The following is a 22,042-nucleotide window of genomic DNA, read 5'->3' on the forward strand; positions in this document are numbered from 1 at the left end:
ATATGTGTATATTCTGAATCTGCTGATGTAGAGCTCTTTTAGTTGGTAAAATTATCAAGAAAAAGGCCAATACCGATAAACAGTAGTGTATCCAAAAGCTTGGACACACCTTCTCATTTCAATGCGTTTTCTCTATTTTCATGACTATTTACATTGTAGATTGTCACTGAAGACATCAAACCTATGACGCCTGTAAAGTGAAAATCATTTCAGTTGACTACCTCTTGAAGCTTATCGAGAGAATGCCAAGAGTGTGCAAAGCAGTAATCAGAGCAAAGGGTGACTTTGAAGAAACTAGAATATAAAACATGTTTTCAGTTATTTCACCTTTTTTGTTAAGTACATAACTCCACGCGTGTTCCTTCATAGTTTTGATGCCTTCAGTGACAATCTACAATGCAAATAGTCATGTAAATACATTGAATGAAAAGGTGTGTCCAAACTTTTGGCCTGTACTGTACGTCCAAATACCGGATGTCTAATGTACAGTGTGTGTCGACTTCAATGGTGCTTGTTTGTCCCCTACAGGCCATACGAGTGTTCTTCATGCTGCGGTCGCTGTCACTGCAGCTCCGAGGAGAACCGGAGACACAGCTGCCTCTGACCAGACCCGAAGACCTCATCAAGACCGATGACGTCTTAGATCTCAGTAAGACGGCACACTCCCAGCACTGTGGCACAACATCACATGCCTGACCTTTTTCAACGCCGTCGTTTCTTTGCAAAGACAGAACTCTGTCACACTTTCCGTGAAACCACAAATGTTGCTGAATCAGCTATAATTATTTGTTGTCAGGTCAACATAGACGCAGTATATTAAATGGCATCCACATCTTAAAAATACAGAAATAAATCGGCCCGCTATTTGTTGTCAGGTCAACATAGACCAGGTATATTAAATGGCGTCTGCCTCTAAAAATAGCAAGGTGGGACATGTTTGAACTGCAGTAACCCCTCACAAATGCTGTATTTCTGTGCAACTTGCTTGAAGAAAATGTAACTATCATATAAATACAGTGGAACCTCCATTTATGAACTTAATTAGTTCTTGAACACGGTTCGTACTTTGAAATGTTTGTATAGTGAATAATGGGTTCCAGAATCTGCAATATTTTTTAAGTTTGTACACATCGAACACAGTATATATGTATATATATTAAGGTTGTACGGTATACCGGTTCTTTTTTTTTAACGGCCATGACGGCGCGTCGTCACGTCATGACATTGCTGGTTAATGAGCACAGGAGCATGTTCGGCAGCGCACAATCACAGAGTATTTACAAGCAGACACAGTTTGTAGACAGAAAAGGGAGAATGGACACATTTTGGCCTAAAAACTAAAGTTAAAGGTGAAGTTATAACACTGAAATACCCTCAGGAAGAGGTGCTTTAAGACATGGCTATCAAGCTAGCAGCTAACATCCATCCGCAGTCAGCAGTGTTTTAGCTACTTCTAAATCACTAATCCTCGTCTCCATGGTGACAAATAAAGTATGTTTCTTTCAAGTAACATCATCACTGGAGGACGAGGAATAGCTAAACATGCTTCACTACACACCGTAGGAGGATACAATATCTCACCGGTGTCACAATGTAAACAAATGCAATGGGTGGATCTACACCTGACATCCACTGTAATGATACCAAGTACAGGAGCGTATCTAGTCGATATTACTATGATTACATTGATATTTTTTATCGTCACAGAATCTTTTTCCCTTTTTTAAAAATTCATATTTTTATAAACTCAGGACATACATGAGGACTTCGAATATGACCAATGTATGATCCTGTAACTACTTGGTATCGGACCGATACCTAAATGTGTGGTATCATCCAAAACTAATGTAAAGTATCAAACAACAGAAGAATAAGTGATTATTACATTTTAACACAAGTGTAGATAGAACATGTTCAAACAGAAAATGAGCAGATATTAACAGTAAATGAACGAGTAGATTAATTATATTTTTTTATAGCTTGTCCTTTATAATATTGACAAAATAATAGAATGATAAATGACACAATATGTTACTGCATACGTCAGCCGACTAATTAGGAGCCTTTGTTTGTTTACTTACTACTGAAAGACAAGTTGTCTAGTGTGTTTACTATTTTATTTAAGGACATACCTGTAATTGCATTAAGAAACATATGTTTAATGTACTCTAAGATTTTTTTGTTAAATTAAAGCCAGCAATGCCATTTTTTGTGGTGCCCTTTATTTAGAAAAGTACCGAAAAGTATCAAAATACATTTTGGTACCAGTACTAAAATATTGGTATCGGGACAACCCTAATATATATAGTACTGTATATCAAACAAACATAACAAGATGGAGATGGATCAACGTTCTCTTTTTTAACAAGCCAAAACAGCGACGACAAGCTGATCTGTGCTGTATGCGCTGCTCTTTAAACACACACACACTGAAGTCCCTTTGGTGCCCTCACAAATTATCAGAATTGACAAAAATCTTTCACTTTAACAACCTTATCGCTACAACAATAAACATTTTGAAATGTCAAATCTACATCACAAGAGGGAGTCTTCTCCGCCGCTGTGTAATAAGTCTGCTTTGGCATATTTTTCCAGAAAAGTATGTTCTCATCACAATGAAAAACTTGCTGCATTAGAAAGCCAGCTTCTTCAATCTCTTCAGTAGGAGCAGACACAAAATGGCTGCCGGCGGTACACAACATGAATGACTGAAGCGTTCGTACACAGAGGCATGATTTGCAATGATGCATATATATTTTGAAAAGGCGAAACAAATGTATTTAAAAACAAATATTAATGATATAAGTTATTATTAATAGCATCCATCCATTTTCTACCGCTTGTCACTCTCATTAATAATATTAGTAATAACATATTTGTTCGTATATCATATAAATCACCGTCATCAGTAAGTTTAACACAAGGAATTTGACTTGATAGACTGTCCTGTCTTTGTTAATTGCAGTTTTAATTATTGCTGCTTACTGTAAAATGTAACACATCTACCCTTTATTCTGCTCTCCTAAACATTGGAATTCATTTTGCTAAATATGTAAACAGTCTTTTGAATTAGATATGAAAAACATAACTTTGTGTTTTGTCGCTATTCTTCACAGTGAAGTCGCTGTCAGACTAAGCACACTAAAGAAAGTAGATTATATATAAACACAATAAGTGCACAGACCTGTGAGAATTATGTTAAATAATAATATAGCTTGGAATAAACTGAATAAAAGCAATACAATGATGCAGGATGGAGGTTTAGCTCTAATGCCGTTAGCTTAATGCTAACGTACAATGGACTAGCTCATAGACAAGCTAAGTCAAATTAGCACAGCCAATGGCAGGGCACATTTAGACAATCCTTCACACTCACATTCATATCTATGGACAATTTACGGTCTCCAATGAAGCTAATATACGTGTTTTTGCAATGTGGGAGGAAACCCACACACCAGAGACGTGCAATCAGAGATTGGAAGACACACATGGAGTAAAGTCAGATGTTATTGTCGGTAGTAATGTCAAAAGATTTAATAGACCATATACAGATATCAATTGAGGCGATATACCACTTACATTTGTTTTAGGTTAGTTTAGGTCAGGGGTGTCAAACTCATTTTAGCTCAGGGGCCACATGGAGGAAAATCTATTCCCACGCGGGCCAGACTGGTAAAATGATCATTCAAAAATAATGACGACTTCAAAATGGTTTTCTTTGTCTTACTTTGGCCAAAAATAGAACAAGCGCATTCTGAAAATGTACACAAATAATCTTCTTGGCAAAACACTTTAAAAATGGTGCAGTTTCCAAAACACCATGAAGAACACAATGAACGGTGGCGAAGTTAGTAGAGTGGCCGTGCCAGCAATCGGAGGGTTGCTGGTTACTGGGGTTCAATCCCCACCTTCTACCATCCTAGTCACGTCCGTTGTGTCCTTGGGCAAGACACAACAAAAGAGATAACGTCCGCAGGAACCTACCACATAGCGAAGGACGTACACAATTTGATTTCCTATTAAGCAGCTAATTTTTATTTGACACTTATTGAAATATCTTGTGTGACATCATGTACGAAAGTGCACTTTATTTGTTTTAAAATATTGTAGTGGTGTTCTGTACAAAAAGTGCACTTTAATTTAGTGTTGTTTTGATTTGTCATCTTAGAGACATCATGCACAAAAATGCACTAATAGCTTGTTTTAAAATGACTGACAATTTTGCACTTTCTGTTTTGGAAATGACATGAATGCTTGTGCCACTGCTTAATAACTGTTTAATAAATACAGTGTTGGTCAATTGACTTAGTTGTGATTTCCCTCTCTGCATGAAAGTTTAAAATGAGCATATATTAATGCAGTATAAACAAGAATGTTTTAATGTAGACACATAGAATCATCATACTGCTGTGATTATATGTATCAAGTGTTCATTCAAGGCTAAAGCAAAATATCGAGGTATATATCGTGTATCGCGATATGGCCTAAAAATATTGAGATATTAAAAAAAGGCCATATCGCCCAGCCCTTGCTGCAACTAACGATTAATTTGATAATCGATTAATCTGTTGATTATTACTTTGATTAATCGATTAATAATCGGATAAAAGAGACGAACTACATTTCAATCCTTTCCAGTATTTAATTTAAAAAAAAACAGCATACTGGGGCCATGTTCTTTCAACTTGCCAAATAAAACAAGGAAAATGTTACAAAAATGCACACTTTTGACACCCCTGCTATAGATAATAAAAAATTAAATCTGATAAATCTATCGATAAAAAGCAGAGCCTGACGACGCAAGCGCGTTTATCACAACTCTCTCGGTCTGTCTGTCTCTCCCCCTCCCTCACGAATGCTGCTGCACACACAATTTGTTTTGTTTTTAACCTTCTTAACCCCGAACGTACATTGAAAATACACACAACCATAACTCAAAATGCCGGACATTTGAGGCATTTAAGAAACTCCACCCGGACAGCCCCGCAAAAGAGGACATGTCCGGTGAAAAGAGGACGTATGGTCAGTCTATCGTAGCCCGTTAGCTGCTAGCATGCTAGCAGCGATCGGTTTCACCGGACATGTCCTCTTTTGCTAGCATGCTAGCAGCTAACTGGCTACAATAGACTGACCATATGTCCTCTTTGCACCGGACATGTCCTCGTTTGCGGAGCTGTCAGGGCGGAGTTTCTTGCATGGAATTTTACCTACAAAGATGATGGTCATGTTGACTTAAGTCTTTGCATCTCACCATTTTATCTGTTGCGTTGAAAGTTTTGCGCGTCACGACAGCATTAGTCTGCCGCCAGCCACAACAGGAGCAGCTGATTGCTTTCACCTGTGCTGATTGGAGTAGCGTCAGCCCATCCAGAGGGCGCTTAAAATCAGCTGACACGTCATCTTTAACAGTGTGATGTGGGTTACACTTGAATTGCTAATGCAACATCCACTGAACACATTTAAAACATCAGTTTCTTTCACTAAAAGATTGCAGTTCATTTTTATACTCGGCAAACTAATTATGCGGGCCGGATTAAACCTGTTTGCAGGCCATACCTTTGACACCCCTGGTTTAGGTTAAGTTTATTTCGAACATGTATAAAGTTTCCATACGATACATCACATATACACTTTCTTTTTTTTCCCTTACAACATGTCCGAAAAGGAGTAGAAAAAAAGCAACACTTATTCACTCTTAGCCCCTTTCTACTTCACAGTGGATACTAACACATATATTCACTTCTCCTTCTCAATTTGTACACAATCAGTGAATTCTGAACACAACAGTTGTCTTCATAAACAGCTAAGTTTTGAGTCACTAGAGAAAGGCGCTATATAAATATAATTCACTTCACTTCACTTATGATTCACCCATTTAAATGAGAGGAAAGTTACATCATTTTCAAAAAGTTTAAGACATTCATCACAATTGTTGTTCTTTGTACTTTGTAAACACTTGTAGTTTGAACAGTTTCTTCAACTGGATCAGTACATTGTTTATTAATCCATGCCGTAATCTAATTCCACATACTGATATTCTAAACGTTTTAAGTGTGGTACGTGCATACAAATGTTTTAAGTTATATTTTCCTCTAAGGTTATATTTCTCTTCTTTTGTTGAGAAGAATTGTTGTACATTCTTTGGTAGCAGGTTATAGTTTGCTTTGTACATTATTTTAGCTGTTTGCAAATGCACCAACTTGTTGAATTTCAATATTTTTGATTCAATAAATAAAGTGCTTGTATGTTCTCTATATCCAATATTATGTATTATTATAACTGATCTTTTCTGTAACACAGTAGTTTTGTAATTATTCCCCCATATTTCTGCACTATAACTGAGATATAGTAACACCAGTGAAAAGTAGTTTTAATGTTCAAAAAAAGTGTTTTCATGAAGAAAAAATATATATATATTTGGCTGTGGCGTTGCGCCACAATCAATTACATGTCATATTTGTCGCAATCTAAGAGTTTTCAAAACAAAAAGTTTGCAAATAAAAGGGTTTGTAAATTGAGGTTCCAGTGTATAACCATGACTGCTATAACAGAACATACAAACCCCAACACCAGTGAAGTTGGCATGTTGTGTGAATTGTAATTAACAGGCTCATGAAAATGCAGAGGATTGCAGGTAAGGACACACGGCGGTCACGGGGTGTGGCGCACCGAAAGTGAAAGGACACTTGATGACTTACTGTAAATGAAGGCAGGTCCAACTGTCTAAGCAGTAACAGTGATATTGCAAATTATTCTGGAAAGAGTTCAGTTGTTGTAATTACAGACACTACTTTCTGGATTTTTTTAATTGATCATGAATATCTTTACAAAACCCAAAACCAGTGAAGTTGGCACATTGTGTAAAGGGTAAATAAAAACAAAATACAATGATCTGAAAATCCTTTTCAACCTATATTCAATTGAATAGACTGCAAAGACAAGATACTTAATGTTCATACTTAAAACATTTGTTATTTTTTGCAAATATTAGCTTATTTGGAATTTGATGCCTGCAACATGTTTCAAAAAAGCTGGCACAAGTGGCAAAAAAGAGTGAGAAAGTTGAGGAACGCTCATCAAACACTTATTTGGAACATCCCACAGGTGAACAGGCTAATTGGGAACAGGTGGGTGCCATGATAGGGTATAAAAGCAGCTTCCATGAAATGCTCAGTCATTCACAAACAAGGATGGGGCGAGGGTCACCACTTTGTGAACAAATGCGTGAGCAAATTGTCCAACAGTTTAAGAACAACATTTCTCAACGACCTATTGCAAGGAATTTAGGGATGTCACAATCTACGGTCCATAATATCATCAAAAAGTTCAGAGAATCTGGAGAAATCACTGCACTTAAGCGATGATATTACGGACCTTCGTTTCCTCAGGCGACATCAGTGTGTCCAGGACAGGGGTCGGCAACCTTTACCACTCAAAGAGCCATTTTGGCAAGTTTCACAAATTAAAGAAAATAATGGGAGCCACAAAAAAAAAAATTAAATTTAAAATGAAAAACACCGCATAGAAAGCTTAAATTGCTTTGTGCTATGTTAACCAGGGGTCTCAGACACACGCACCGGCACGCACCTTAATATGGAAATTTGATGTTAGTGCAGCCCGCAAATTTTGAATGAATGGCGCTTGATAGCGTCATACTTGCCAACCCTCTCATTATTTCCGGGAGACTCCCGAATATCAGGGCGTGATGGCACTGCTTTTAGCGCCCTCTACAGCCTGCCCAAACAATGTACCTGCTCGACCACATGTAGAATGCAGCTTCAGCTTGCTCACGTAAGTGACAGCAAGGCGTACTAGTTCAACAGCCACACAGCTTACACTGACGGTAGCCGTATAAAACAACTTTAACACTGTTACGTTACAAATATGCGCCACACTTTGAACCCACACCAAAAAAGAATGACAAACACATTTCTGGAGAACATCTGCACTGTAACACAACATAAACACAACACAACAAATACCCAGAATCCCATGCAGCCCTAACTCTTCCGCTCAACCGACGCATGGAGGGGGGGAGGGTTGATGTGTGGGGGGGTTTGGTGGTAGCGGGGGTGTATAATCTAGACCGGAAGAGTTAGGGCTGCATGGGATTCTGGGTATTGGTTGTGTTGTGTTTATGTTGTGTTACGGTGCGGATGTTCTCCAGAAATGTGTTTTTCATTCTTTTTTGGTGTGGGTTCACAGTGTGGCGCATATTTGTAACGTAACAGTGTTAAAGTTGTTGTATACGGCCACCGTCAGTGTAAGCTGTGTGGCTGATGACTAAGTATGCTTTGCTGTCTCCTATGTGTGCAAGTAAAAGCTACTTGCAACATGTGGCCGGGCTGGCACGCTGTTGGTAAATGCTATAGAGGACAATTACTGCAGTGCAATTAGGGCACGCCCTTAATTCAGTAATTAGAGTGAAAATAGGATTATATTTGCCCTGGGAGTTTTCTAGGAGAGGCACTGAGATCCATAAGTCTCCTGGGAAAATCGGGGGGTCGGCAAGTATGCAGCTGAGCCGCATCAGAGTGGTCAAAGAGCCGCATGCGTCTCCGGAGCCGCGGGTTGCCGACCCCTGGTCTAGGATATCACCACATGGGCTCAGGAACACTTCAGAAAACCACTGTCAGTAACTACAGTTGGTTGCTACATCTGTAAGTGCAAGTTAAAACTCTACTATGCAAAACGAAAGCCATTTATCAACAACACCCAGAAACGCTGCGGGCTTCACTGGGCCTAAGCTCATCTAAGATGGACTGATGCAAAGTGGAAAAGTGTTCTGTGGTCTGACGAGTCCACATTTCAAATTGTTTTTGAAAAATGTGGATGTCGTGTCCTCCGGAACAAAGAGGAAAATAACCATCCGGATTGTTCTAGGTGCAAAGTTGAAAAGCCAGCATCTGTGATGGTATGGGGGTGTATTAGTGCCCAAGGCATGGGTAACTTACACATCTGTGAATTGAAAATGTGTGGTGCATTATGAAGCCTAAAATACCACAACGGAGACTGTTGAACAACTTAAGCTGTACGTCAAGCAAGAATGGGAAATAATTCCACCTGAAAAGCTTCAAAAATTGGTCTCCTCAGTTCCCAAACGTTTACTGAGTGTTGTTAAAAGGAAAGGCCATGTAACACAGTGGTAAAAATGCCCCTGTGACAACTTTTTTGCAACGTGTTGCTGCCATTAAATTCTAAGTTAATGATTATTTGCACAAAAAAAAATTGTTGCTCAGTGTGAACATTAAATATCTTGTCTTTGCAGTCTATTCAATTGTATGATATACAATTGAATAGAATTGAATTGAATCCTTTTCAACCTATATTATAGGTTGAAAAGGATTTGCAAATCATTGTGTTCTGTTTTTATTTACCATTTACACAACGTGCCAACTTCGCTGGTTTTGGGTTTTGTATACATATATTTAATGTCTATATGTTTTACAATGACTAAAAATTGTTTGTGGACCAGAGGAATCTGTCTGGTGTTCAGACGTGTCTCTCACCGCAGGGAGAGAAGCAACTAACAATTTACAGTCATGTTGTTCTGATAGAAGATACGTTCAATGATAGCTTTGCTGAAACATTAGCTAAGAACACAGAAAGTGTGTGATCAGGCTAAGAACTTCATTTGGAGGCCCACCCCCACCCCAAATCACCATATTTAATTTTACTTCCTGTGTGTGAAACAACTCTTATAAATTTTAAACCAATGCATTTTTTATACTTAAACAAATTCATTGAAAATATATTGTTCAATCATTATTATTTTTTTATGCAAAATAACTGAAAACCCAAAACCAGTGAAGTTGGCATGTTGTGTAATTTCGTAAATAAAAGCAGAATACAATCATTTGCAAATCCTTTTCAACTTATAAAACTCAAATGAATAGACTGCAAAGACAAGATATTTAATCTTCCAACTACAGCTTAAGTTGTTCAACAGTTCGTTGTGGTATTTTAGGCTTCATATTGCGCCACACATTTTCAATGGGAGACAGGTCTGGACTACAGGCACGCCAGTCTAGTACGCGCACTCTTTTACTATGAAGCCACACTGTTGTAACACGTGGCTTGGCATTGTCTTGCTGAAATAAGCAGGGGCGTCCATGATAACCTTGCTCGGATGGCAACATATGCTGCTCCAAAACCTGTATGTACCTTTCAGCATTAATGGTGCCTTCACAGATGTTTAAGTTACCCATGTCTTGGGCACTAATACACCCCCATACCATCACAGATGCTGGCTTTTTAACTTTGCGCCTAGAACAATCCGGATGGTTCTTTTCCTCTTTGTTCCGGAGGACACCACATCCACAATTTACAAAAACAATTTGAAATGTGGACTCGTCAGACCACAGAACACTTTTCCACTTTGCATCAGTCCATCTTAGATGAGCTTGGGCCCAGCAAAGCCAGCGGAATTTTTGGGTGTTGTTGATAAATGGCTTTCGCTTTGCATAGTAGAGTTTTAACTTGCACTTACAGATGTAGCGACCAACTGTAGTTACTGACAGTGGTTTTCTGAAGTGTTCCTCAGCCCATGTGGTGATATCCTTTACACACTGATGTCGCTTTTTGATACAGTACCGCCTGAGAGATCGAAGGTCACGGGCATACAATGTTGGTTTTCAGCCTTGTTGCTTACGTGCAGTGATTTCTCTAGATTCTCTGAACGTTTTGATTATATTACGGACCGTAGATGGTGAAATCCTTAATTTCCTTGCAATAGCTGGTTGACAAATGTTGTTCTTAAACAATTTGCTCAGGCTATTGTTCACAAAGTGGTGACCCTCGCCCCATCCTTGTTTGTGAATGACTGAGCATTTCATGGAAGCTGCTTTTATACCCAATCATGGCACCCACCTGTTCCCAATTAGCCTGTTCACCTGTGGGATGTTGCAAATAAGTGTTTGATAAGCATTCCTCAACTTTCTCAGTCTTTTTGCCACTTGTGCCAGCTTTTTTGAAACATGTTGCAGGCATCAAATTCCAAATTAGCTAATATTTGCAAAAAATAACAAAGTTTACCAGTTCAAACATTAAATATCTTGTCTTTGCAATCTATTCAATTGAATATAAGTTGAAAATGATTTGCACATAATTTTATTTTGTTTTTATTTACCATTTACACAATGTGCCAACTTAACTGGTTTTGTATATTTACACACCTTCCTGACACAAATTGAACCCGACCAGCACCACGGGAGGACAATGAGAATGTCATTGGAAATTCTTACCAGTGACGGAGCAGTAAGGGGCTAGGAATATAATTTATTTTGAGGCGCCCTGACATTTACGTGCGCTTCGTCACGCAAACAGCAACCGTTTTGGACTTACAAAGAAGGGTGTTTCTCCCCCAGGGGGTGGAGGAGCATTTTGCATCACTGGCACAACTCGTATTTGTAATTGAACCGTACTGACAACATGATATGGATCAGATGTCCTCAATGAGATTCTTAGGAACTAACAGTTCTTGTTTCCTATAATGAGTCATGTGGAGTTAAGTTTTATTCTCACTTGTACGGAATGCAGTTTCTGTGATTAGACGGTAGAGTCCCTCCATTGTCAACCTTTGCTTCTCAAACTTTTTCCACCAAGTAGCACCTTGGAAAACACTTGGCTGTCCAACTACCACCATAATGACCAACATTAAAAAACAGTAGCTTAGTAGGCCTAAGAATTCATTTATAACAATGCAGAGGTTTTATTCAGCAAGTATATTTCATATTTTTGGTCACTAATTTTACACACAATGCACAAACATATTTACAGACTTATTTGACATACCACTAGGTGGAGCCCTATCCCACAGTGTGAGAATCGCTGGCCTAGATCACACACGGCCCAATGGCGTTTTAGTCGCTCAGCATGTTCAAAAATCTGGATTACCGTATTTTCTGGACTATAAAGTGCACTTGTATATGAACCGCACCAACACAATTTCAGGGGGGAAAAATTATATTTCCATATCCTAACTGCACCTGACTATAAGCCACAGATGAGTTATTTACACATAAATATTCTGTAAATGTTTATTTACATACCTTAATTGTTTCCAAACTGTGTCTGTAACGCGGCAGTAAAACGGCTGATCAAAAGAAAACAGAAGTCATCGTCATGGACCCACTAGCTGCGCAAGCTAGCTCTCCAATCAGCTAAACAGACTCAATAACTCCACGGTGACGTTTTGGTGAATTTACTGAGGAATTTGTGAAAGTGAAACAACACAAAAAGAATGCCGTTGTATGTTAATCATACTAAAACACAGACACTCGTAAACGTGTTAGCATATTAGCTAATGCTAACGACGCTAGCTTGATTACATTACGATAGCACGTACAGATATGCATGAAAACACTCCTACAGACATCACACGTGGGACGATTTAGTAAGTAAGAATTGTTGTAGTTATATTGTAAAACGTACAAATGTTGCTTGGAGTGATGGATGAAGAATCCATACGAGTAGGAACGATACGCACGGTTTTACTTCTGGTTTAAGGCATTAAACAGGACGTACGTTTTCAACCCGCAACACCTCCAGTGAGCGAACTCATCCAAAAGATGGCACCATAGCACGAACACTAACACTTAATTTAATGAAAACTATTGAACACAAATCTATAGATTAGCTGCACCTTTTTATAAATCGCAGGGTTCAAAGCGTAGGAAAAAAGTAGCACGGTAGTTTTTGCCTCATTTCTGTGAGAATCCTGCATGTGACCGAAGCATCAAGTAGTGGGGTTGGTTCATTTTATCCAGGACTAGCTGCAATGTGCCCGAACAACCACCAGCGGATACTGTATCATCTCTGTCGGACAGAGTAGTGCATTATTCACTAATGAATGCTTTAAGTGAAATATGAAGTAAAAACAAATCCAGACCCAGGGTAGCAACACCTGATAGCTTCTCCTTTATTGAAACACAACTCTCTCTTACAGGGAAATGCCCGGTTGTCACAACACATACACACAGAAAAATTCCAGTTGTTACGGGACTCGAGTTTAAGGAAGCATTTAAACAGGAAATCTTATGTCATTCTGAAGTTACCTTTTTATATTTAGATCCTGAATATGGTAGCTAAACCAAAACCAGAGTAGACCCACAGTAGACTGTTTATGTAGTAGTAATGTTTTTTTTGTAAAAGGAAGTGAGACTGATGATGGGAACTCTTTGTTTGTCATTGTGGTGGAAAGGTTGTGTCCTTTTGAAGTGTGAGTGTTAATAATGTTCCTGTGTCACTGTGCTGGACTCTTGAACACCGAGTCCCAGTGAAATAACATCCTTCAGAAGGAAAACACTAGGTCTTTGTGTATGAGGGGCGGAACACAAAATCTACGGTTATCGGTTTTGGGACACGGTGTTGGGCTCAGTGTACAAAAGCCAAAACAAGTGAAGTTGGCACGTTGCGTAATTCAGAACAGAATAAACAGAATACAGTGTTTCCCCCCAGGAACAGTGTAACACGTCTCCACCTCATCACTGAATGTACCCAGAAAGTAAATGACCGCCCCAGAATGTAAATGACCGCCATAACCACAACACCAGGTGGAGCTCCACAAACCACGTCAAACCCAGATTCCGATCTAACAAAGGTCTTAACTCATTCTCCTTCTATGCCACATCAATATGGAATGCACTCCCCAGGTGTAAAAGAAAGTGCATCTCTATCCTAATTTAAAACCGCACTAAAAGAACACCTCCAGGCAGCTACAACCTTAGCCTTACCCCCTCCCCTCACCACATCCCACCTCCCCGGATTGTAAATAATCAAATGTATATACTTGTTTTTATGCTTTCTGAGCTCACTATGTTCACCGCTCGCTGTACATATCCTACGAAGTCAGACCTACACTGTTACAATGTCCATTTCTCAGATGATATAATTGTTGATGACTGAAGTATGCTGATAGCAACCCAACCTAACACCCCCACCCCAACCCCCTCCACATCCCACCCCCCGGATTGTAAATAATGTAAATAATTCACTGTATATACTCTGATGATTAACTTGTGTGATGACTGTATTATGCTGATGGTATATATTTGTACCATGAATTGATTAACGTGGACCCCGACTTAAACAAGTTGAAAAACGTATTCGGGTGTTACCATTTAGTGGTCAATTATACGGAATATGTACTGTACTGTGCAATCTACTAATAAAAGTTTCAATCAATCAAAAAACTGCCACCACAGCCTGGGGGCGCACAGACTACAGACTCTGATTACATTGAACACATATTTATAAAAAATATAACCAAATAACAATATCTTATAAAAAATATAAATATTTATCATTTTAAAAACACTTCTGGTACAACAACACAAATATACCATAACAACATACAGCAAAGGCTGCAAAAAATAACAAATCAAGTGCAACAGCAAGGTAGTCAGACACTTCTCTACTTATGGCAGAGCCGACAAGTAGCATCGCTACACGCTATTCTCCTCGGTGTGGAGAAGAATTTCTCAAGGGCTCTGTTGTAGCTTGGGTCTTTCACTGGAGGACCATTTATGCTGATCTTCATGCAGGCTGCCAGACTTTTGCCCTGTAGCCTGTTTCTCAGGTCCGTCTTGATCTATACAGTGAATGGACTGATGTTTAGTATTTGATACTGTTGTGTAATAATTTTGATAGAACCTAAGACTGAGAGATGGACTTACCCTGTTCATTGCGGAGAAATCCCTCTCACAATTGACACTGGAGACGGGTATTTTGAGGGCGATGGCAGAGAGGAGGGACAGGTTTGGGTAGAGTAGATGGAGCTCATCATACCCTGATGCCATTGCTGTCATCACCTCCAGCTGGGACTTGTCAATGACAGATATGCATGAACTCACATAACTTAAAGGCCTACTGAAATGAATTTTTTTTTATTTAAACGGGGATAGCAGATCCATTCTATGTGTCATACTTGATCATTTCGCGATATTGCCATATTTTTGCCGAAAGGATTTAGTATAGAACAACGACGATAAAGTTTGCAACTTTTGGTCTCTGATAAAAAAAAAGCTTTGCCCCTACCGGAAGTAGCGTGATGACACCGGAGGAAGGACTGCTCATATTTTCCTATTGTTTACACCAGCAGCGAGAGAGATTCGGACCGAGAAAGCGACGATTACCCCATTAATTTGAGCGAGGATGAAAGATTTGTGGATTAGGAACGTGAGAGTGAAGGACTAGAATGCAGTGCAAGACATATCTTTTTTCGCTCTGACCGTAACTTAGGTACAAGCTGGCTCATTGGATTCCACACTCTCTCCTTTTTCTATTGTGGATCACGGATTTGTATTTTAAACCACCTCGGATACTATATCCTCTTGAAAATGAGAGTCGAGAATGTGAAATGGACATTCACAGTGACTTTTATCTCCACGACAATACATCGGCAAAGCTCTTTAGCAACTGAGCTAACGTGATAGCATTGGGCTCAAATGCAGATAGAAACAAAATAAATAAACCACTGACTGGAAGGATAGACAGATGATCAACAATACTATTAAACCGTGGACATGTAAATACACGGTTAATAATTTCCAGCTTGGCGAAGCTTAAAAATGCTGTTGCTAACGACGCCATTGAAGCTAACTTAGCTACGGAGCTAACGTGATAGTATTGGGCTCAAATGCAGAATACATAAACCCCTAACTGGAAGGATAGACAGAAAATCAACAATACTATTAAACCATGAACATGTAAATACACGGTTAATGCTTTCCAGCTTGGCGAAGCTTAAAAATGCTGTTGCTAACGACGCCATTGAAGCTAACTTAGTAACGGGACCTCACAGAGCTATGATAAAAACATTAGCGCTCCACCTACGCCAGCCAGCCCTCATCTGCTCATCAACACCCGTGCTCACCTGCGTTCCAGCGATCGACGGAAGGACGAAGGACTTCACCACGATCATCCGTGCGGTCGGTGGCTAGCGTCGGCTAGCGCGTCTGCTATCCGAGTCAAAGTCTTCCTGGTTGTGTTGCTGTAGTCCGCCGCTAATACACCGATCCCACCTACAACTTTCTTCTTTGCAGTCTTCATTGTTCATTAAACAAATTGCAAAAGATTCACCAACACAGATTTCCAGAATACTGTGGAATTATGAGATGAAAACAGAGCTATTTTGTATTGTATTCAATGGGGTACCGATACTTCTGTTTCACTGGTTACGTCACGCGCATACGTCATCATCCAAAGACGTTTTCAACCGGAAGTTTAGCGGGAAATTTAAAATTGCACTTTATAAGTTAACCCGGTCGTATTGGCATGTGTTGCAATGTTAAGATTTCATCATTGATATATAAACTATCAGACTGCGTGGTCGGTAGTAGTGGGTTTCTGTAGGCCTTTAATATTGTGTTAATGACTGCCACTCACTTTCAGTTTTCCGGTTGTTATCAGGACTCTGTAGCTCTGCCACTCTTGGAGAAGTGCCTTCTCACTGATGGGAGGGAACTGCTTCGCCAGTACTTTTAGGCCAGAGACTGTTTGACTCTCATCAGCTTGTGGTCCTTGTGGTCCCAGTGAACTAAAAGCACCAAGCTGCTGGAACCTCAGCTCCAGGTGCTGAATGCATCAATGTAGGGGTCCATGACCTATTCACATTACATGTGAGAGAAAATTCAAATGTAGGCTCATATTTCAGGCGGGTTTTTATTGTTTATTCATTCTTGAGCTTGTTTACTTGTGTCTGAAAACGTTCCCATAAGGTGGTGATGGAATGAGCTGTCCCATGTCTTGTCCTCTCCTCTTCTGCATCTATGTTCAGACTTGTCACCTTCTCTTCAACCTGAGCTAGAAAGGAGCCCTCAGGTTGCCATTCACCTGCTGCTTTAATTTTCCTCAATGTCTCAATGGTAACAGGAACCTATAAAAGACATACAAATTAAACATGATTTTATATTTCCAAAGGACAATTGACATGCATTAAATTAAGATCAATGTGACATCACATCTTACATGGTTCTTGATTGCCATGAAATTGATGTTTTCTTTCTGGAACAACTTTGAAAGCTGGGCCAGGTAGGGCAGGATGTCTGCTTGCAGGTGGATAGCTGCAACAAATCTGTAAGTTGCACAGTAGGTGGACAACCCCCCTGCCACAGGATCCTTCTTTAAGGCCTCGTTTACACTAAGGTTATCCAGGGTATATCCCACCTAACCTTATTCGTGTCCACACACAACAGTGCCACTGTTTAAGACCCCCGCCCCCCTCCGTCCGCCGGCGCAATGTGATCTAGTACGCATGCGCGGAAAATGCGCACGTCATAGTCATCTCCAGTGTTGCTTTGTGTGCAAGTTCTTAAATGTAATTTATCTGAACAATTTCCAGTGTAGTGGTATTTCAATTAACTGGAATCCAGTGTGCTGTGGGGCCCTATTGTAGTGAATCACACCTGAGCCATCATAAATTAATCAAATCTTTATTAGACACCTAAACAATGTGATAAAGAACATTTAACATTAATCAATCGGTATAGCTCGGTTGGTAGAATGGCCGTGCCAGCAACTTGAGGGTTCCAGGTTCAATCCCCACTTCCGCCATCCTAGTCACTGCCGTTGTGTCCTTGGGCAAGACACTTTACCCATCTGCTCCCAGTGCCACCCACACTGGCTTAAATGTAACTTAGATATTGGGTTTCACTATGTAAAAGCGCTTTGAGTCACTAGAGAAAAGCGTTATATAAATATAATTCACTTCACTTCAATCTCGGGATCTAGATATCTGGTCAGGACACTCCTCACTCTTTTGCCTTCACCTTCATTGTCCATTCCTTTTTCTTGACTTTATATACTCTGGACCTAGACGTTGAGTCCGCGACATACATGGCGGACAATAACTCTGGAGATTTGAAATGGCCTTCTCTTGTGACAGCCACCTAGTGTCTTTAACCTCCTGGGGTGGGGGATAGGGCAGTTCATTCAATATTTATCTCAGGAATGTGATATACTTCACTTCAAACACCTGATGTTTTCACTTACTGTGACTTTCAGGTCTGCTACTCCAAGCACACTGGCAGCTGCTTGTAGAGCGCTAGTGCGGTTTGCACTATTCCTAAAATAAAGGTGCAGGTCTTGTAGGTGCTTTCTGAAGATTTTCATATATGGCACTCCATCTGTTGCATCTTTACATGCTAGTGCCAGGCGATGAGCAGCACAGTGCACCGACACTAATCCTGGCCAGGAGTCAGTCAGCAATTTTGCTGTGCCATTCTGTTTACCTAAAATAAAAGTTAAAAAAAACAAACAAACCTATTAGTTTCGACATTAACTTAGCCGTCCTTTTCCTTAATTCACTTTACCGGTCATCACTGCGGCTCCATCTGTTCCAAGGTCAAAGATGTGGTCCCGGTGAATCTCTTTTTGTGTCATGACCTCCTTCACAGCTTCAGCTGTAGTTGTAGCTGTGCCATCTGGAATGGGTACAAGGTCCAGGAATTGACAGAACATCTCTCCCTCCTTGTCTGTGTACCTGAAGTATTAACAAAAGAACATTTTTAATTTCAAATTTGTCTTACCTGGTTTTGGTACACACACACAGAGGAAGACGCCATCACTGAACCATTTCAAAAAGGAAGAAGGTGACCACTACTGTACCTAACGTGGGTATCTAACTGTTTTGTTACCGAGATATCTGTGGACTCGTCAATTTCAAGGCCACTAGCCTTTGATGACTTGATGGCCTCTAAAATGGGCTCCTCCACCACTTCATCAATGATTTGGAGCATTTCGTCCACAATCCTGTGGGACCTGTAGTTGGTCCTCTGATCATTGGGTAATTGGTATGGTGTGCAACCTCATGCTTTACCAGCCAGTATAGACATTTAAAGCCTCCAATTATGGCCTCATGCTCCAAATTTAAAATAGGCTGAAATGCCTCATTGATGGGCAGACCTAATACACAAACATTAAATTACTTTAAAAAATTTAATAAATATAATTTAATCACCCTGTTTTTTTTTTGTTATTCCTGAACCACTCAGAAACACTTACTTCGGCTTGATTGGGCTGCAATGCCCACACACGAAACGTGATTAGCTGAGCTCAAGTGCGAGTCCAAGGCATCACGTCTGTAGTTACTGCAGAGGACATCTATGAACGGCCTTTGAGAGGGACCACGTGATGCCCTTTGACGGTGCATTCTACATAGTCTGCAAAACATTCCTAGGAATAATACAATAACTGACTTAATATAGCTTAGTCTACATTTTATATTTCATCATTAAACATAAAATAAATAATGCTCTACTCACCGTGTTCGGTATGGTAAATCCTGCATATTTGGGGTCTCTAGCCCACTCCGGGTTCCACCCACTGCCTCTGTGTTTAGAGGATAGCTGGGGATCTGGCGGTGGAGGAGTTGCTGGTGGTGGAGTTTGGGGGGGGGACGAGGCGACGCAGAGGGTGAAGTAGGCCGGCTTCGTCGCGTGAAGAAACCTAAAATTTTTGGTTGTGTTTTCCGCTCCATTTGCTGAATGGCGATATACGATATATATCTTGATATTTTTTCCGTAAAGTAAAAGCAAAACACAAAACAGTCCTAGTTACCTGAGGTACTAAGTATGACTTAGTAAGTCAATATTTTGACTTAGTAATTTACTAAGTCAAATTAATGACAAAATAATTACTTACTAAGTCAAAATAATGACAAAATAATGACTTGGGAAGCCTGTAGTCGATCTTTATTATGTAAATGTTATATTTTTATCAACATGTGATAGCAGGGACCCTGCCATTCAAAACTAGGCTGCTACATTACTAATGATTAATGTAACTATAGCTGAAAAAAATAGTACAATAGCAATAGGAGAGACTATTCATCCCTGAACACCATGGAGTTCATGGAGGCTTTATGATGCGGTTACATTATTATATCAACTATCAGAGACATTTAACTCTTCATTTAACATAATGTCGTTTTTTGCTGCTTCAACACAGCTCAATCAACACAGAAAAAGGTAAAGTGAAATAACTTAGTTGTTAACTGTAGGTAAATATTGCTTGTCTTTCTCTCAGACAGACAGAGCTTTGCTGTCCGTTTCGTGTGGGGCGCACACACACATACGCACGTACACACACACACGCACGCACGCACACACACGGCACAGTGAGCTAACGTTACGCTAAAAGCTAATTAGCCTTCACCTCAAGGACTGCGAGCGAGCTGAGCTGCCGCTTATGTTTCTAGAACGTCAACGGGCTCATAGTGATGTTACTAGCTGAGTTGTAGAGGACTGGGAGGTGTTTATTATAATTTGGAGAGAGTCCGCTGCCTTATGCTTACCTGCTAAAACACCTATCCGCTCACCCGCACCGTCTCTCCTCTCTGCCTGCCTCTGCCGTGAGCACTGACGCCATGCGCTCTGAATATGCACTGCTGATTGGTTACACCCTGAGCAAGCGGTAACAGCCAATCAGATGGTTCTGTGGGTTGGACAATGCTGGGGAAGCAGCGGAGCAGCTTGTTAAGACGTTAGTTTAGGCGGTGGCTCTTTGTTGTTAAGGCGGCCGCCTTAACAACAAGGCGCTGCGGGAAACTCTGGAATACAATGATTTGCAAATCCTTTTCAACTTATATTCAATTGAATAGACTGCAAAGACAAGATATTTAATGTTCGAACTGAGAAACTTCTTTTTTTTTTTTTTTTTTGCAAATAATCATTAACTTAGAATTTAATGGCAGCAACACATTGCAAAAAGGTTGTCACAGGGGCATTTTTACCACTGTGTTACATGGTCTTTCCTTTTAACAACACTCAGTAAACGTTGAAGCTGTTCAGGTGGAATTATTTCCCATTCTTGCTTGATGTACAGCTTAAGTTGTTCAACAGTCCGAGGTCTCCGTTGTGATATTTCAGGCTTCATAATGCGCCACACATTTTCAATGGGAGACAGGTCTAGAATACAGGCAGGCCAGTCTAGTTCCTGCACTCTTTTACTATGAAGCCACACTGTTGTAACACGTGGCTTGGCATTGGCTTGCTGAAATAAACAGGGGCGTCCATGATAACGTTGCTTGGATGGCAACATATGTTGCTCCAAAACCTGTATGTACCTTTCAGCATTAATAGTGCCTTCACAGATGTGTAAGTTACCCATGCCTTGGGCACTAATACACCCCCATACCATCACAGTTGCTGGCTTTTGAACTTTGCGCCTAGAACAATCCAGATGGTTCTTTCCCTCTTTGTTCCGGAGGACACAACATCCACAGTTTCCAAAAACAATTTGAAATGTGAACAGAACACTTTTCCACTTTGCATCAGTCCATCTTAGATGAGCTCGGGCCCAGCGAAGCCGGCTGCGTTTCTGGGTGTTGTTGATGAATGGCTTTCGCTTTGCATAATAGAGTTTTATCTTGCACTTACAGATGTAGCGACCAACTGTAGTTACTGACAGTGGTTTTCTGAAGTGTTCCTGAGCCCATGTGGTGGTACCCTTTACACACCGATGTCGCTTTTTGATGCAGTACCGCCTGAGGGATCGAAGGTCACAGGCATTCAATGTTACAAGCAGTGATTTGTAGCATCTGGTTTCTCTCGATGTGGAGGAGCAGCGGCTTTACTTTGAGCTCCTCCCGGATGGCAGGGCTTCTCACCCTATCTCTAAGGGAGAGCCCTTCCACCCGGCAGAGGAAACTCATTTCGGCCGCTTGTACCTGTGATCTTGTCCTTTCGGTCATAACCCAAAGCTCATGACCATAGGTGAGGATGGGAACGTAGATCGACCGGTAAATTGAAAGCTATGCTTTCCGGCTCAGCTCCTTCTTCACCACAACGGATCGATACAGCGTCCGCATTACTGAAGATGCCGCACCGATCCGCCTGTTGATCTCACGATCCACTCTACCCCAACTCGTGAACAAGACTCTGAGGTACTTGAACTCCTCCCCTTGGGGCAGGGTCTCCTTCCCAACCCGGAGATGGCACTCCACCCTTTTCCGGGCGGGAACCATGGACTCGGACTTGGAGGTGCTGATTCTCATCCCAGTTGCTTCACACTCGGCTGCGAACCAATCCAGTGAGAGCTGAAG

At 40.5% G+C, this 22,042-nt stretch overlaps 1 protein-coding gene and 1 long non-coding RNA gene across 4 annotated transcripts in view; one reads left to right on the forward strand and one right to left on the reverse strand.

Annotated features, from left to right (window-relative positions):
- Window positions 1-22,042, forward strand: part of clec16a (C-type lectin domain containing 16A) — a 175,921-nt gene that overhangs the window by 121,516 nt on the left and 32,363 nt on the right. For all 3 annotated transcript variants that reach the window (XM_062050505.1, XM_062050506.1, XM_062050507.1), the window contains one exon: window positions 529-649. In XM_062050505.1, coding sequence (XP_061906489.1) covers window positions 529-649 — 121 coding nt within the window. The remainder of the gene's footprint in view (window positions 1-528; window positions 650-22,042) is intronic.
- On the reverse strand, window positions 18,101-20,343 carry LOC133651514 (uncharacterized). The gene is made up of 5 exons (XR_009826427.1): window positions 20,294-20,343; window positions 19,263-19,480; window positions 19,003-19,173; window positions 18,312-18,481; window positions 18,101-18,230 (listed from the first exon to the last, which is right to left on the reverse strand). It is a non-coding gene; the product is annotated as an uncharacterized LOC133651514 (long non-coding RNA).

This window comes from Entelurus aequoreus, linkage group LG06 (genome assembly GCF_033978785.1).
Source record: "Entelurus aequoreus isolate RoL-2023_Sb linkage group LG06, RoL_Eaeq_v1.1, whole genome shotgun sequence".
Lineage (NCBI taxonomy): Eukaryota > Metazoa > Chordata > Actinopteri > Syngnathiformes > Syngnathidae > Entelurus > Entelurus aequoreus.